This window comes from Synchiropus splendidus, chromosome 9 (assembly GCF_027744825.2).
Source record: "Synchiropus splendidus isolate RoL2022-P1 chromosome 9, RoL_Sspl_1.0, whole genome shotgun sequence".
NCBI classification, from domain to species: Eukaryota; Metazoa; Chordata; class Actinopteri; order Syngnathiformes; family Callionymidae; genus Synchiropus; species Synchiropus splendidus.
In genome coordinates this window covers 25066673-25082360 of record NC_071342.1, presented here as the reverse complement: position 1 = coordinate 25082360, position 15688 = coordinate 25066673, and the positions used below count along the sequence as shown (strand labels likewise).

At 53.9% G+C, this 15688-nt stretch overlaps 3 protein-coding genes and 1 long non-coding RNA gene across 9 annotated transcripts; 2 read left to right on the top strand and 2 right to left on the bottom strand.

The window, feature by feature from the left end:
- Window positions 1-37: 37 nt before the first annotated feature.
- mrpl57 (mitochondrial ribosomal protein L57) lies at window positions 38-2693 on the bottom strand. 5 transcript variants are annotated; one of them, XM_053874831.1, is made up of 2 exons: window positions 1097-1432; window positions 38-488 (listed from the first exon to the last, which is right to left on the bottom strand). In XM_053874831.1, the coding sequence occupies exon 2, from the start codon at window positions 469-471 to the stop codon at window positions 160-162; it is 312 nt and encodes a 103-aa protein (XP_053730806.1). In that variant the 5' UTR covers window positions 472-488; window positions 1097-1432; the 3' UTR covers window positions 38-159. The 5 variants fall into 5 exon arrangements, with proteins under 5 accessions (XP_053730806.1, XP_053730809.1, XP_053730810.1 ...); XM_053874834.1 differs by lacking the exon at window positions 1097-1432 and adding an exon at window positions 2372-2693 and having other exon boundaries at window positions 157-488; XM_053874835.1 differs by having other exon boundaries at window positions 157-483; window positions 1179-1473.
- LOC128764749 (uncharacterized) lies at window positions 1052-2132 on the top strand. The gene is made up of 3 exons (XR_008415795.1): window positions 1052-1478; window positions 1822-1966; window positions 2056-2132. It is a non-coding gene; the product is annotated as an uncharacterized LOC128764749 (long non-coding RNA).
- Window positions 2489-7528, top strand: LOC128764746 (cytochrome P450 3A40-like). Its single transcript, XM_053874827.1, has 13 exons — window positions 2489-2701; window positions 2959-3052; window positions 3883-3935; window positions 5196-5295; window positions 5381-5494; window positions 5584-5666; window positions 5770-5912; window positions 5977-6101; window positions 6160-6244; window positions 6390-6550; window positions 6610-6836; window positions 6993-7155; window positions 7221-7528. The coding sequence occupies exons 1-13, from the start codon at window positions 2493-2495 to the stop codon at window positions 7293-7295; spliced, it is 1632 nt and encodes a 543-aa protein (XP_053730802.1). The 5' UTR covers window positions 2489-2492; the 3' UTR covers window positions 7296-7528.
- On the bottom strand, window positions 2894-15423 carry LOC128764747 (deubiquitinase DESI2). Of its 2 annotated transcripts, XM_053874829.1 has the most exons (6): window positions 15157-15423; window positions 14763-15076; window positions 11482-11554; window positions 11322-11415; window positions 10115-10256; window positions 2894-9177 (listed from the first exon to the last, which is right to left on the bottom strand). In XM_053874829.1, the coding sequence occupies exons 2-6, from the start codon at window positions 14799-14801 to the stop codon at window positions 8914-8916; spliced, it is 612 nt and encodes a 203-aa protein (XP_053730804.1). In that variant the 5' UTR covers window positions 14802-15076; window positions 15157-15423; the 3' UTR covers window positions 2894-8913. The 2 variants fall into 2 exon arrangements, with proteins under 2 accessions (XP_053730804.1, XP_053730803.1); XM_053874828.1 differs by having other exon boundaries at window positions 14763-15423.
- Window positions 15424-15688: the final 265 nt, after the last annotated feature.

Here is a 15688-nt window from a genome sequence, read left to right as displayed (position 1 = left end):
GGTTCTCCACTTCTCATGCGATACGATCATGATACCAGCCACACAAAGTCGCCTTCTCAAGCAGATTTATTCAGTGGCTTTGATAATGAACGCGGCGCGGTCCAGTCTCTGAAGCTGGAGACGGTCCTGCTCTCCTGAAAGAAACGCAACGTCTCAGAATCAGCTGGACCAGTTCTTGCTGATGTTGAGGTGAGCCAGGTGATCCGTGACGCTCTTGTGTGCAGGAAAGTTGCAGAACTTGCTCTCCTTGATCTTCTGCCAGCTCTGGGCTCGGCGCTCGGCAGCGTGGCCCAGCTCCTGCTCCGCCGTCATGTATGGCCGGCTGATCCAGTACTCGTTCTCCGCCTCGCGCTCCAGGTGCTTCAGCGTGTTCCGTTTCATCTGCCACGTGACCGGCCGCGGCCGCCGGTACTTTCCGATCCACTGCTTTCCAGGAACTCCCTTCCGCAGGAGGGTCAGAGTGAGGAACATGGCGGCTCTTCACTGTGCTGTCCGAAAACAGAATGGGATCAAGTGAGACCATCAGGATTAGGACAAGACAAAGCAAGCCGTGGAGCCCTGACGCACGACGGAGTATAACTTTAGGCGGCAGGTGAGGTGAGGTGAGGCTATTTCAAACACACAAATGTCGCATCCGGGAAGCAGAAAAGGGGGCGATACAAGCGTCAAAAGAGGTAAGCCACATGCTTAAGGTGGGACACAACACACGGACACGCTGAGCGGAGAGCAGGGGTCGAACCGCAGAGGCCTGACGTCACAGCCATCGCTGTCCTTTCTGTTGCTACTGCTGCAGCATCACAGCGATCAGTGACGTTCGCTGAAAGCTAGCTGTCGGAACGGTCACGTGACCGGGGGGACGTCGGGGTCAGTGTCGTGATCAACACACCATGCAGACGGAACATTCACAACAGGCGGTGCCGTCGCCGCCGCAGCGCAATAACAACTTCATGTGCTGCTTCGTCGCGTGCTCCACTTTCAGCGACAGAGAAGGCGCAAAACAGAGGTCGCAGCACCGGCGCTGACAGGGCTTAGCATGCGCGTGCGAGCTGACTGTCCGGCCGAACACGGTGGCCAATGTGAGACACGCGTCACTCACCGACCCACTCTCCTGATGTGACCCACACGATGCGTCGGGTTGTCCCGTTAATAACAACACATGAGTGGCAAGAACGACTCACGTCACAAACCGTACACGGAGGGTCACTGGATGTACTTCCGGGTTGATCGACGGTGGCCGGGAAGCGACATGACGAATCGATTTTTAGAATTTACAAAACACGTTCTTCAGACAGATTAGTACGCGCTAATCCAACGCGCTAGTACAAGCAGCCTGGCGTGGTTGTGATGTTGGTTTTGCCTCAGCTCTCCGCAGATGGGTCGATTGACCTCCTTCTGGCGTCGACGTACGGAACGGCTGTTTTTTGTGACCCCCAGCACACGCTCCAATATGATGCTATGACATCGTTGTGACGCAACAGGTTCGTGACCCTACGTTGAATCTGTCATTTCATTCGTGTCTTGATCAATATTTTCCAGCGTCATGTTAACCGAGCATAACATTAATGAGTTGGCCTGGCAAACATGTTCATCCGTTACATGTTATATCGCATATGGTCTCGTCATGTTAGATGTCTAGTGTCATCACATTGGGATGAAATACGTCATGATGATGTAGAAACAAGATCTGTATATTTGTCAGAATAAATGACGTTTTCATGAATAAAAGCCTTTTTAAAAGTCTGATGTGTATTGCACATTGTAACAAAAATGATAATGTTTTCAATGTGATGATTGTGTCTGCTTATTCTGTTGTCTATACAGAGACACACAACCATCTGGAGATGGGGTTTGATCCCAAAGAAACATGAAACAAGCAGCCTGGGACTTTTCCTTTGTCCATCCTGCACCTAGAAAGAGGCTCATCATGACAGCCACATTAAGGGCCTGTCTACCGTGAACTACACAGGTACTGTACATACAGTATTTGCGGATTTGCCCATTTTTGCACATTGGAATTGAAGTCTCACTTGCTCACTTTACTGTTCTCTCTTTCAGAGTTCACAATCTTGGAGTCTTTGCGTCATTTGAAATGAATGGATGAGAGGCTCACAATAAAAACAAACGGCATTTGAGCGTTGTCTTGATTATTACTGTGTTGAAACTTTGCTCCGAGTGTTTTTTGTGCGAGCGGAGTACACGATGGAAATGTGTGTGTTATGCACGCTGAAACCACGCCCTCTGTCATCTGAGTGACACCACGGTCTCATCTCAGCGTCAGGCTGAAGCGCGCGCGTGCGTGCGGCCTCCACCTGTCGTGTTCGTGTGAATGGTCACGAGGCTGATCAAATGACGTGCAGTTGTAAAGACCCACCACAGGATGGCGCCATGCAGTCCGCCCACGTTACCTTCCGAGTTCGTGGCTTCATTTTTAATGATCATTTGACAGATGAAAATGGCCTCCTCCTGGAGTATAGAGTAATCAGTGAGGATGAATGCTTGTTTGTGTGTTTCGTCCTCTCCCCCCTCCTGGTGTTCCCCTGTGGGTCGGGCTCCGCCCCGCCCTCCAGGCTGCAGCCAGACTACCTGGGTCCACTTCCTGGAGCGACAGTTCGGACCGCACTGCCGCCGTCATGTTCCTCCTGAGCTGCTTCTCAGCCTCCACCTGGACCTTGCTGGCGCTTCTCCTCACTCTGCTGCTCGTGTAAGTCCAGCTCGTGGCTCATCTTCTCGGAGTCGCGCTGCCGCTCTCGGCGCAGTCGCTGCTGGCTGTTGCGCAACTCCGCTTCCTCAGAGCGCAGTTTCCCAGGCCACGGGCCTGTGACTGTGACCCCGCTTGAACCCGTTCTGCGTCTCCCTGCTCGCCCTGGTCTGACTGGTTCTGTCGCTACGCAGGCGCAACAAGGCCCTGTGACGAGTTTGGTGCAGGCAGAGATGTGAAATGTCTCTGCTCTGTCACAGGTACGGAGTTTGGCCCTATCGTTTTTTCAAGAAGCTGGGAATCCCGGGGCCCAGGCCGCTGCCTTTCATCGGCACCATGATGGCCTTGCGAAAGGTGAGACCCGCTGTTGAGATGTTCCACCCCACGTCGGGCCAGAGAGGGTGTCAGACCTGTCAACCAGAGGAGTGAAGGAGAAAGTCACCCTCTGAACCCCGGGCCCTCAGGTGTGTGGCGTCACAGCCAGCGGAGTCGGGGTCCGGATGGGGGGCCTGTAGGAGGCGCCTCCTGGTCCAGCACCAGCGAGGCACTTGGCCCTGTTGCTCTGGTGTTCTGGCCCTCTGCCTGCACTCATCTGACATCGCTGCTGTGTGTTGGGTCCTTCAGTAGTTTTCCTTTTTATTCAGTTTTGAATTTTTGTCTTTCAAATTCACTTTGTTTCAACGAGTTCCGGTTTTTAAAAAATGCTTTGACAGTTAGTTTAGTTTTCATTGTTAGTTTATTTTTCCTTCAACACGGGGTAATGGGTAATAACGACTGAAGATCACAATCATAGTCAGCAATGAAAAGCCAACAACAGACGTGCGTGTCAAAAAGCCTGCGGGTGGGAAGAGGAGGCTGTTGGCCGGCGACACGGCCGACTGGACAGCTGTGGTGACAGCAGCCCAGATCCAGATGCCTCTTGATGACAGGAGTACACACCCAAGCAGAGGACAACTCTCCCACAGCTTCACTTGCTTTGCATCAGTTTACGTTGTGGCTGTAATTTGGTGTTTATTTTTATTTCTCGTTTTTGTGAACTGTAATGACCCTGTGAGGAGCGACATGCACACACGCACGCACGCGCGCAGTGAAGGGAGCAGCAGCAGAGGAGCCCTCAGCTCCATGGTCAGTGTCTGAGGAGACGCAGGTTTCAGCTGCTCTGACGTGATGCACATTTCTTGCAGGGGATTCCCGCCCTTGACAAGGAATGCTACGACAAGTATGGCGACTACTGGGGGTGAGTGGGCTCCGCCTCTTATGTCACCTGAATTGCCAGCAGCTCAGAGGTGGTCTTGACACATACTGTGGGCTTTTATGACCACATTACATGTCAAGTCATAAAAGCCCACACTACATGTCAACAAGCCTTTACCACCGGCCTTATCTTCACGTGGCCTGTGGCCCACATCCTGAGCGGGTGAGCTCACGCTCTGTCACGACAGGTGACGTCCACGCCCCCACAGAAGGTGCTGGACCAACATGATGTCACTCCAGTGTTGAGCCTTAACAACAATTAAAACACAGCAAACATGGAACAGAGTTCAGGCCGCTCCATGTTTATTGGTCCTGACAAGATTAGATGGGGCTGTTAAATCATGCGTCATTATTACAGCAGAGATAAACAAACCATGAGTGTGAGTCCGGAGCCAATAAGGACCCGTGGAACATGACGCTCATAGGGCAGGGGTTCTTCACCTTTCTGATCTGGGGGCCCAACGTTCCCAGAACAAACGGCCCCGGGGCCGTTCCAGTCATCGCACAGATTCATGGATCATTTGTGATCAATAACCGTATTGAATCGACTCACACGTAAACAAACTAAAACCTTGTGAAACGACATGAAACCATGTGGTCGGTGCAAAGTTCAACCAGCAGCAGAAGCAGCTGCAAGTCATGTTCATCACATTTACTGAAGACAAAAAACGTTGAGAAAATTGGAAAAACTGAAAAAAAAAATCTGAACAAAACAAATATAACAAAACCATGTCTAAATATCTTAAATTATATATTTTATTTAAACTCCAAAGATGATATAAGTCAAGTGTAAATAAAAGTATTGCCATAAAATGTTGTCATTAATTTTCAAAACTGCTCCAGCAGCTGCTTTCATGAGCAGTGTGTACTGTAGGGGGCGCCGTCACTTCCTTCATCATTGTTTCTTCATATTGAACTTCTCCATAGTTGGTCATTATCACAGATGTGCAGCTGCCAACTCAATTCAGCGTCTCGCGGTCCAGAGGTGGGAAACAAGAAAAGTTCTAGCGGCCCTCTTGGGGGCCTCACGGCCCCACCATGGGTCTAGAGGACTCTAGCCCTCGCAGGTGACTAGAAAGGTTCCACACATGGATCTGGGTGTGATGTTCACAGACGTGGCCTGACCAAACAGGAAGTGAACTGAAACACACGGGTCTGTCTACGTGGTTTCACGGTGTGGAGAAAAGAGTTGGTGCCACAGCGCCACCGTCTGGTGCCGGCTGACTCTTGTGTTTGTCTGCAGGCTGTACGACGGCAGGAGCCCCACTCTGATCGTTGCCGACCCGGAGATGATCAAAACAGTGTTGCTGAAGGAGTGTTACAGCGTCTTCACCAACCGCCGGGTAATGAGCTGGGGGGGGGGGCTGAAGGTTGAGAGGATGAGGAGTGGGGGAAGAGTCCAACGCGTCTCCTCTGCTGCTTCCTCAGGAGACGTTCATCTCGGGGCCGATGGACGACGCCATCACCAACGTCAAAGACGACCACTGGAAAAGGATCCGCAGCACGTTGTCTCCATGTTTCACCAGCGGGAAGCTCAAGCAGGTGACCTGACCCGACCTCCTGACTCAAGCTTGATGCTGTCACCTCCCGGAGCTCGAGAGGCTCATCATCCTCTTCTTCTCTGGCTCCAGATGTTCCCGCTCATCACTCGCTATTCCGACCGACTCGTCCAGAGTCTGGACAAGAAGGACCTGGACTCCGTGGATGTCAAACAGTGAGTACCTGAGGTGGAAGTCGGTGGCGCTGGAGAGCCCAGGTCGGACCGATGCTCAGGGAGGGAAGAACCAAGGCTGAGAAGCTCGTGTCTCCCCGTCCAGGCTGATGGCCCCGTACAGTCTGGACGTCGTGACCAGTGCGTCCTTCGGCGTGGAGTCCGACGCCATCAACAACCCAGACTCTCCACTCGTGGTGCACCTCAAGAAGATGCTCAACTTCAAGGCGTGGCCTTTATTCATCCTCTGTAGGTCCTCAGAGAGACGCACGCACTCATGCACGCAGGTGACTCCGTGTCTGTGTTCCGCCAGTCGCCTTCCCTCTTGCTGAACGTCTGCTGAGGTTCCTCCACCTGGACTTCATGAACATGGAAAGTATGAACTTTTTCTATGACATCATCAAGAAGTTCAAGCAGGAGCACCACGCCGGCGACTCTGTGAGTGACCTTCACCATGTGACCAGTGCAGCGCTTCTCACGCGCGTGTGTCCCTCAGAGACGCGCCGACTTCCTTCAGGTCATGATGGAGAGTGAGATTCCTGAGTCCAGCGTCAAGGGCCAGCAGGAACAGCCTAGCAAAGGTGAGGGTCCTGCTGGAACCTGAACACACCACAGTGTGGAGCTCAGACTGCCCGGTCCGGGCGGCTCGTTGGTTAGCACCGAACTCCAGAACCAACAGAGCCAGCTGCTGAGACGAGGCGTGAACGTGAACGGACTCCCTTCCAGGTCTGACCGAGCACGAGATCCTGTCTCAGGCCTTCATCTTCATCTTCGGCGGGTACGAGACCACCAGCACCACCCTCAGCTTCATCCTGCACAACCTGGCCACCAACCCGGACAAGATGCAGATCCTGCAGAAGGAGATCGACTCCGCCTTCCCTAAAGACGTAGGTGTGTCCCGAGAGCCCCGGTGCGCTGGTGGCTGACCCTCCGGCTCTGTGTCCAGAGCCCGATGACCTACGAGCAGCTGCTCGGCCTGGAGTACCTGGAGCAGGTGATCCTGGAGGCCATGCGTTTGACTCCCACGGCGCCGCGACTGGAGAGGAGCTGCAAGAAAACCATCCACATGAACGGGATCACCATTCCCAAAGGAACCCTGGTCGGGATCCCGGTGACGCTGCTGCACAGGAGCCCCAAATACTGGACCGACCCGGACCTTTTCAGGCCTGAGAGGTGAGTGACTGTGATGGAAAACGGATTCCACTCCCAACCTGAGCGCCGCAGCAGTCCGAGTCTCCAACAGGGGCCTCTCCACATCGGCGCTGGAACCCGGGAGTGTCCCCTCCCACCGTTCCGTGGTGCTGAGCTGACATGTGACCTCACCTGCAGGTTCAGCAAAGACAGCGGCGAGGAGGTGAACCCGTACGCCTACATGCCGTTCGGCCTCGGCCCTCGCAACTGTGTGGGGATGCGCTACGCCCTGCTGGTGGTGAAGACGGTGCTGGTGCAGCTGCTGCGGAGCTACGAAGTGGAGACCTGCAGGGACACCATGGTACTGCACGCTCTCTCCCTCTCTCACACAGGCGGGTCGCTCACGCACACGCCCCTCTCCCCCAGATTCCGCTGACGTTCGACTGGGCGGCCAGACCAGTGAAGCCCATCAAACTCAAGTTTGTTCCCAGACAACAGTAGATCTGCGGATCCTGCTTCCTTCCGTCCTGGTCGCTGTCAGTGGAGCTCACCTGCAGTCGAAGCTCCAGAGGAGACGAACACGGGTCAATGACACGCTTGCGTTGCTAGTGAGCTGTTTTCTCTTCCTGCACTACCAAAAGGTTTCATTGAAATAAAGCACTTCCATGTTGGACTCCTCACTGAGACCGCCCTGTGGAGGGAGGAACCTCCGGTCATCTCGCCTTCTGACGTGACGTCATGTATGACGCGACACTTGAGTGGTGATACAAGATTTAATCCAACACAAACAGCCGCCGGCAGAGGGCGCCAGCTCGTTCATGAAGCCGGCTACAGCAGAAACGTAGCAACGTTCCGAGGTCAAAATGCTGGTTCGGTTCAAGCCTTAAATGCTCCATGAGAGACGAGGTTCTGGACGCTCCCAAACGTTCATGCACTCGAGCGCGCCACGTGGTAAACAAAACCTAGTCCTATCAAAGAGGCGTAGAAAACCCTGCCGCCCAAGACTGCGGTAGAAAAACCAGGAGAGAACGAGTGGGGTAAAAATGCCTTGCTTTAAGAAAGGTTGTTCTGAGTCCTGAGAGAGAGGTTGAGGAAGGTGGCCACGCGCCAGTCTCCTGCCTGGCGTGTCCGTGACCTCCAGCAGAGACCGGCGCGCGTCTGAGGAGCAGGGTGGCCAAGTCTGAACAACGGAGACACCAGACTCCACCGGACGCCTGCTCAGGGGCCCCGTGAGAACCAGCCGGGGGACTCTTGGTCTGGTGCCTTGCGTGAAGGCACAAAAGGTAGCTGCTACTGACAAGGCTGCCGAGACGTCATGGCAGGAAGGTCTGGCTAAAAAGCCAACGCTGTGGTGTGCTACGGAGGTCACGTGAGGGCTGAGGTGATGACCGGTGTGAACGTCGTGCTGATCGTCCGGGGGTGGCCTGCCTGCCTCACACTACGCTCCCATGTGACTCATTATCGCTGACTCCACAGAACCGAGTCGTGAGGGTGTAACACGCCTCTGGAGTCAGAGATGAGCGCTTCCTGACTCAGTATCAGCTGTTCCACCAGGAACTCGCCGCAGCCAAAACCGGTTCCCCGCCTGATCCCTGTCATCCCAGAAGAGGCCCAGCAGAACGTGCCTGGTCTATAATGTGTTTCAAACTTGTGGCCGTGTCTGGCGCTCGCTCACCCTCTGCTCGCCTCACCGTGGCGTCTCGTGGCAGGTGGACGCCGAGGTCAGCGGGGGTCAAGGTTGGAGAGCTGCTACGAGCCAATGTCTGGTGTTGGTGTTCAGACATCACATGTGAACCTGCAGCCACAGCAGGAGACCAGGATCACAGGGGGTCTCCATGGCAACAGCTGCAGGTCTGCTGACAGTGCAAGTATGTGTGTGTGTGTGTGTGTGTGTGTGTGTTTCACCCTCACAGAATGTCCACTGAAACTAAAGGAGCAAAATTGTGGAGGTCCCGAAGATGAACCCGCTTCACGGGAGTTTCCCGGCACGGGAAGGTGAGGGGTGACTGTTGGCCTCTGAGGTCCACCACCTGAGTGCTGCGAGTCCAGACCCGCCATGAGCCGGGCTCTGGGACCGCCGTCATGAAAGGTCCCTGGGTTACAGCGGCGCTCCGGCCTCCTACCGCCGCGGCTGGTGGCGAGGCTGGCGAGGCAGGGGGGCGGGGCTGGAGGACGAGGGCGACATGGAGGCCAGGGAGGCGGAGGCGGCGGCGTCCTCGGCCTCCTCCAGGTCGCCGGCGCCGTGCAGCTCCTGGCTGACGCTGGACTGCAGCGCCGCCGGCGTCAGCCACTCCTTGGGCAGGCAGCTCTGGAGGAAGGGCACGCAGGAGCTGAAGTAGGCCAGGCGGTTGACCCAGCGAGGGATTTCTCTGCCACACAGGACCTGCAGGAGCAAGGCCAGACCACATGGAGGGTGACCACGGTGAGCGCCGTCACACACAGCAGCCGCAGCACACGACAACACAGCGAGGCAGCAACAGGAGCACAGCCTCACCGACGCAGGTGTGGGACGGCAGGCACCGGCTGAGCGTGCGGCACATTACAGCCGACCAAACACACCTAAACACCAGCCTGAGCACCGATGTCGGCACATTGCTCCAATACGTCATGTTTGGACTGGTAGTTCACCGCCGCTAACAAGGGCCTGTGTGAGGCAGCGAGCTTGGCGTGTCCCGGCCAGTCAGTATCACTGTCTTCTAATCCTCTGTCGGTGTTACAGCAAGAACCTGCTGGTTACTCGCAGCACCATAAGCTGATTTGTGCGCACACACACACACTCAGACACACACACACACACACACGAAGGAACACACACTCACGCACACAGAGACACACAGACAAACACACAAACACACAGACAAACACACAAACACACAGACGAACACACACACACACATATGCGCACAGAGACGCACACAGACAAACACACACACACACACAAACACACATCTTTCTAACAGCCTCCACTCAGCTCAGAGAAAACTCGATCAACATCCTCTGTAATAGTTTCAAACTCTTCTGCACTATACATCATTGTCTGATTCTGATGTCAAGAAACACATGTGAAAACGCCCCCCCAGTCTGTGTGTGTGTGTTCTTGTACTTCTGTCTTTGTGAGAACCTACAACAGACACTTTGTTCTTGCCTCATTTAGAAGGTTAAAATAGCTCAGTCATGATAACTGTGTTTCAGTTTGGTTCAGAGTAAAGGTGAAGCTTTCTTTTACATGGCTGGTTTAGGGGGGGAGGCTGGGGAAAGGGTGATGGCCAGGAGAGGTCCCCACAAGGAGAGCGTGTGTGTGGGCGTGGCCAGCTACCAACCTCGGACAGGGCTGAGGAGAAGTGGTTGCAGTTCTTGTGCATGAGGTGGTAGGCGTTGCCCTTGTACTCCTTCCCCATCTCCTCCACGATCCGCTCCACATCTTCCTCGGTGAAGTCCGTGCTGCCCAGGACAATGGCTTCCCTGCAGGGACGACACACACCTCTCAAGTCAAACTCTTCCATCCCATGAAAGAAGGTCCACAGAGGAGCGTTCATGCAAAACAAAGCACATTGGTGGGAAAATGACAGATCCAATCTAAGTGGTGCGTCAAAGGCTTGGAGACCACCAGGCACCTCCTGGACCAACACGAGCTCATGAGGCCTGCCGGTCCACTTCCGTTCACAGCTGCTGGAGTGTGTGTTGAGAGAGGGCGGCGTTACAGCCTGCTGGAACCTGATCCGGTTCAGTCTGGATCAGGACGCTGTCTCAGTTTTGGGCCTCAGGGCAGATCAACTGGAGCAGAAGCAAGTCAGCAGCAGCAGCTCAGCAGTGACGTGACCACAAACAGAGAGCAGAGGAGCAGCAAACCCGTGTGGCAGCAGGGACACTGAGCGGAGGCTCCAGCAGCCAATCACAGCAGGAGCAGACAAACCAGGCAGGAAACTGGAACTGTGTTTGTCCGTGTGCATGTCTGAGTGTGTGCGCCTGGCTGAGAGATCTGCGTGTGTGCGCGCGTGCATGCAGACCCCACGTCCCACATCAGGAGAGCTGCGGACAGGTTGTGGCCTCTGACCCTGAACTGGCCTGAACCCTGGTGTGGCCCAGCTGTTCTGTTCCCGGTTCCACCAAGAGCCACGAGGAACCGAGTGTCAACTCATCTTTGGTTCCACATTCCTCTCTCCTTGGCTCAGCTGACTGGAGCTCTTCACCAGCTGACCCTCTCTTGCTACGCTCCATCAGCACCGTTTACAAACACAACATTCCTCAGGTCCAGATCATCGAATCGCTGGAGTCAAACTGTTGCTTCAACTGCGGCTCCTGCGCATGTGGCCTCTGCTGCCTCCGGCAACAGGCTGGTTTCAAGAGCAGAGGAGTGTTTTCACGCCCTGCGCTCATCCTCCACCAAAACACACACTGATCTGAGTGGTTTTTTTCAGTCACTGGCAAAACAGAAATGAGTGGCAGTTGCCCACAATCCGGTGGCGGAGTCATGCGACATGCCAGGTGAATAGGAGCACAGGCGAGAGCACAGTGGAGAGAGCTTACTTGAACTTGAAGGTCTCTCCCAGCTCAGAGGCGTCGCCCGGCGAGATCTCAAAGATTCCTGAGAAGGGGTACGGGTGTCCGCCGTAGGCAAACTCTGCAGGCCAGGGAGAAGACATGTGAGACACGGAGCCCGCTCCCCAGCCCCGGCCAGGAGCCTCACCTCGGCCGTAGATCTCCAGTCCCGTGTGGAAGACGCCGATCCCCAGGGAGCTGGTGAACTCATTGATCCAGTACTAAGGACAGGAAGAAGCAGAGACACAGCAGGGTTAGAACACACACCGGAGACAGCGGGTGAACAGAAGCCTCCCTCTGAAGCAGGTGAGCTGATGAGGCCGTCGCTGACCGCACTGTGTTCATACCTGCAGGGTCAGTAGTAGGCCTGCCAGATAACCCACGATTTTGATTCACCCTTGCGTCCGATTTAATTTCCAATTAATTTAGAGTCACGTGTCATTTACAAACCGACTGGATTTGCATCACAAATGCTACTTTCCTGTGTGAGTTTTACGCTCCCAAGCGGCGCTGCAAGCTACTACTTGCTGAGTTCCTCCGATGCCCATGGCTTCACCTTCAGCCAATGACAACGTGCCTTGTGGTCACGTGGTTCACTGGATGCGGTAGTGATTGGATAGCTGGGCGACAGGGTGGAAACTGAAGGAACATGGATGGGAACTGGTGACCAGAATCAGCGCACCCATCAGTCTCAAAACAAACGTGCTCTTAAAGAAGGCTCGTATTCGGTTGTGTGCCTGTATTTTGGATCCATTCGTTTTTTACTGGTCACAGCACCGCAAGGTAACAACAGGTCTTCATCAGCACCTCAAACATGTTTGGTGCTGCATCTTTGTTTTGTCATGGTTTGTGTGTGCAATAAACTTCATATTTCATGAGGGAAAGAATCGTGACATCAAGTCTTAGCTGAAAAACGGTGATCCATATTTCCCCCTGAGTTGTGCAGGTCCAGTCAGCAGTGTAACGTGCTGACCCATCCCGCTCCTCTGAGATGAATAAGCAAGTGTGTTTTTCCTCATAGGACTAAGTGCAGTAGCAGCACCAGCTGTTATTAACTAGTGTACTGCAACACTGGGAGCAGCAGTGACTACAGTCCTGGAGTCAGTGAAGCCAGCTGCAGAGCAGTGGTTCAGCAGAGACCAGACAATAGGACCCAGAAGCAGTGGGACCAGGTGGAGCAGCAGAGGAAGAACAGTACACAGCAGCGTTGGTGTCAACTGGGATGCCACGAGGTGCAACCAGAGGTGGTGCGAAGGCCAGGTCACATGACCCCGTCGCGCAGATCATGTCATCTCATCAGAGCAGCAGACTAAAACCCTCAGAGCTGCACAGGAAATCCACTTAGTCCAGGCGAGGGAGGGAGGGGGGGGGGGGGGGGGGGGGGGGGTGTCTTCCCGACAGTCATGTGACTATTGATCCTCAACAGCGGAGTCGGGCAGCGCCTGGCTTCAGAGGACACACAGCTGGACCCCAGAGAGAGGACGCTTTGGAAGATGGGAACCAAAAACTTTGGGGACTAGAAGTGAATGTTGTGATGGACTGTAGCTGGGACAGGCTCCCACAGCCACAACCCGAGTCTGGGAATAATGACATTGAAATCACGAGCAAAATAATCCGCAAACAAACCCTGCGCTGCCACAGATGGGCTCACGGTGGACAGGCAAACACTAGATTTCTGAGAGACAACACAGCAACAAGAGAGGTTTTCATTGGTCAATACTAGTACTAATAGTAGTTCAAATCAAATTCTCTGTGATAGATATGACACATGATAAAGAGCACTGAGCTGACCAATCATCTGCAGCCAACTCACGCACTTGAGGAAGAGCCTTCCATGAGAAAGCTCTCCAAACGTTCACTCTCTGTTTGCACAAGGTAAACAGCTTGAACACACTGATGTGAAACTTCAAACAGCAACTGTTTCCTCAGGTTCCTCCACAGGCTGTGTGTGTGTGTGTCAGGAAAAGATGAGTCAGGGGGTTCCTCTGTCTACATCCACACAGAGATCCAAGAAGCCCCGAGCCGCGGCGGGCCATTGGCTCGCCATCATGCTGTCCACTCCTGTGGAATGATCTGCAGATCTGTTCCGCGGGCACCGTCCACTCGGCACCAAGGTGGTTATAGTTTGGGATTTTTCATTAGTATTTACTCTGGAATTTGTGTCTTTCAAATTCAGTTAGTTTGAATTCTAGAGTGGGTTGGCTAGTTCTAATGAGTTTCAGATTTTGAAAAATGCTTAGTTCAAGTTTAGTTTTTATTTTGTTTTGTAATTTGTTTTGTTTTTTTCCCCTCCAATATGGGATACTGGAACAAGATAAGTCACAAAAACAAGCCAGTAATAAAAAAAATAAAGCATCAAGTTTGGAAAGATGAATCCATCCACCTCTGTGGGGTCTTGGACTGTGGCAGGAAGCCACACAAACACAGAGCCCCGTGCAGATCTGACCACTCCTGATGATCACTGCCTTGACTTCAGGGTTTAACACTGACATTTCATCAAATGGAAATAAAGAAGATCAGAGTGGTGTAAGAAAGTTCCAAGTGTTTCAGCATCTTTTCCAGAAGCAGAAAGGCTGGGAGCGCAGCAGAGTTTGTGGGACACCAGAGAGCAGCTTGTGAGTGTGGAGACCTGCGGCCAGTCACAAGGAATGAAGTCGATGGTGAGAGCCCTTTGTCACAACATCAAGAAGGAATCACTGGACAGGAAGACAAGTCAAGCGACACCAGGGACGGAACCATCACCAAATAATTTGGCTCCACAGGATCATCTCCAGCCACACAGGCCACATCCAAGGAGCCACACCGTCCACGCCACATGTCAGGTTTCCCGTGCACCGTTGACTGCCCATTAGAATCGGTTTCCCTTCTGTGAAACAATTGTCTCCGGTTCCACAGTCAGACATGTAGCTGCGTTCTGATTCTGATCATGTGTCGACTGTTGGAAGAAGGACGGGAGGATGCGCTGGAGCAAAGGTGCTGGATGGACCGCAGGAATGAGCTCACAGCAGCCACAGCACGTGGCGCAACACCAGCCCAGCAGGAATCCACATCGATCAATAAATCATGAACAGATCAATTGACTCCCCTCCCCCCGACTCTCTCAGTGACATCACCCTGACTCGGTCAGTCACAGAAAGACGTTCCCGTCAGAGACGCCTGCCTCAGGTGTCAGCGGCGCTTCACCTCGGCGCGTCTTCCGGGACCTCACCTCTGACCTTCGTGGACCTCTGACCTCCGAAGCTCGACACAGACTCGCCATGGATCAGGGAGAGAAATAGTCAAGAGACGAGCAGCGAGCTCGATTTGTCGGGCATCATTTTTAAAGCGCGTCACACAGGGGGTTGGTTCTGGTCTGACAGTGACAAAAACACGGAGGGAACTTGACCGACAGCTGGAGTTGAACAGCCTGTTGGAGACGCGTCTACTCACCATATCGTAGACGTTGAGGATGATGGGCTCGTTGGCCATCCCGAGAGCCTTGGTCTCTGCGGGTCTGCCTCCTGCTCCCCCCCCGGGGCTCGGTCCAAACTCGCCCCAAACAGAACCGCTACTCCTCGTCGTCGCCTCGGTAGCTTCAGGGTCGACAGGCAGCTTGACAGGGCACCTGCACGGCCAGATGTAAAGCGCTGCGCCGCCAGCAAAAGAGCCGCTCTGGGGAGGGGAGGTGGGGGGGAGCCGAGGTCGGGCTCACACGACTCGACTCTCTACAAAGGAGGTTTGGTCTTCCACACGGTGAGATGGCGCTTAAAGAACACCGGAGTCATTCTCTCAAGCGGTGAAAATGTTCCTGCACACAACTCGGAGACGAAAAAACAGGCTTCACCTTTGAAGCCGCGCGGACCGGAGCATTTCAGCTAGCAGAGAGCAGGACGCGGACGGACGGGACGCGAGCGTCGCGGGGAGCCTGGTCAGCGAGAGTGGGCGAGTCGACGGATGCGGCTCGATTAGTCAGCCTGGCGACCCGGGGGATGCCGGGAAATGCAGTCCATCCAAGTGCTTCGGAGTCTGAGAAAACGCCGCCACAAACATTCACACTAGCATTAGCCTCATGTCGATGTCAACTTCCAACGACCCAAACTCAACCATTCGCGCGCAGACGAGCCTTTTTATATGGATTCCCTTCACTTATGTCACATGGCCCGAGTCACCCTCCGGTGACGTCATAAAGCTTCGAGTCGGTGCTTTCTCCTTCGCGTCTGCTTGGTAATATGTTATGGATATTAATGGTAAATATCGAGTGTCATTAAAAACATTTCGAAGCTTAATACAGTGGAAGCTCGAATTTCGAACGAAAATCCAGAACTGGAACGCCCCTGAAAAAAGCCAGAAAACATAAGGTACACGGGTCGACCAGC

Excerpts from the sequence above, each read along its gene's own strand:
- mrpl57 (XM_053874834.1), bottom strand. The coding sequence starts at position 471 with ATGTTCCTCACTCTGACCCTCCTGCGGAAGGGAGTTCCTGGAAAGCAG.
- LOC128764746 (XM_053874827.1), top strand. The coding sequence starts at position 2,493 with ATGCTTGTTTGTGTGTTTCGTCCTCTCCCCCCTCCTGGTGTTCCCCTG. Across the intron at positions 2,702-2,958 it reads CTCCTCACTCTGCTGCTCGT|GTACGGAGTTTGGCCCTATC; the intron begins GTAAGTCCAGCT and ends GCTCTGTCACAG. Across the intron at positions 6,551-6,609 it reads ACTCCGCCTTCCCTAAAGAC|AGCCCGATGACCTACGAGCA; the intron begins GTAGGTGTGTCC and ends CTCTGTGTCCAG.
- LOC128764747 (XM_053874828.1), bottom strand. The coding sequence starts at position 14,801 with ATGGCCAACGAGCCCATCATCCTCAACGTCTACGATATG. Across the intron at positions 11,416-11,481 it reads ACTGGAGATCTACGGCCGAG|AGTTTGCCTACGGCGGACAC; the intron begins GTGAGGCTCCTG and ends CCTGGCCTGCAG. Across the intron at positions 10,257-11,321 it reads GGAGAGACCTTCAAGTTCAA|GGAAGCCATTGTCCTGGGCA; the intron begins GTAAGCTCTCTC and ends TCGTCCCTGCAG.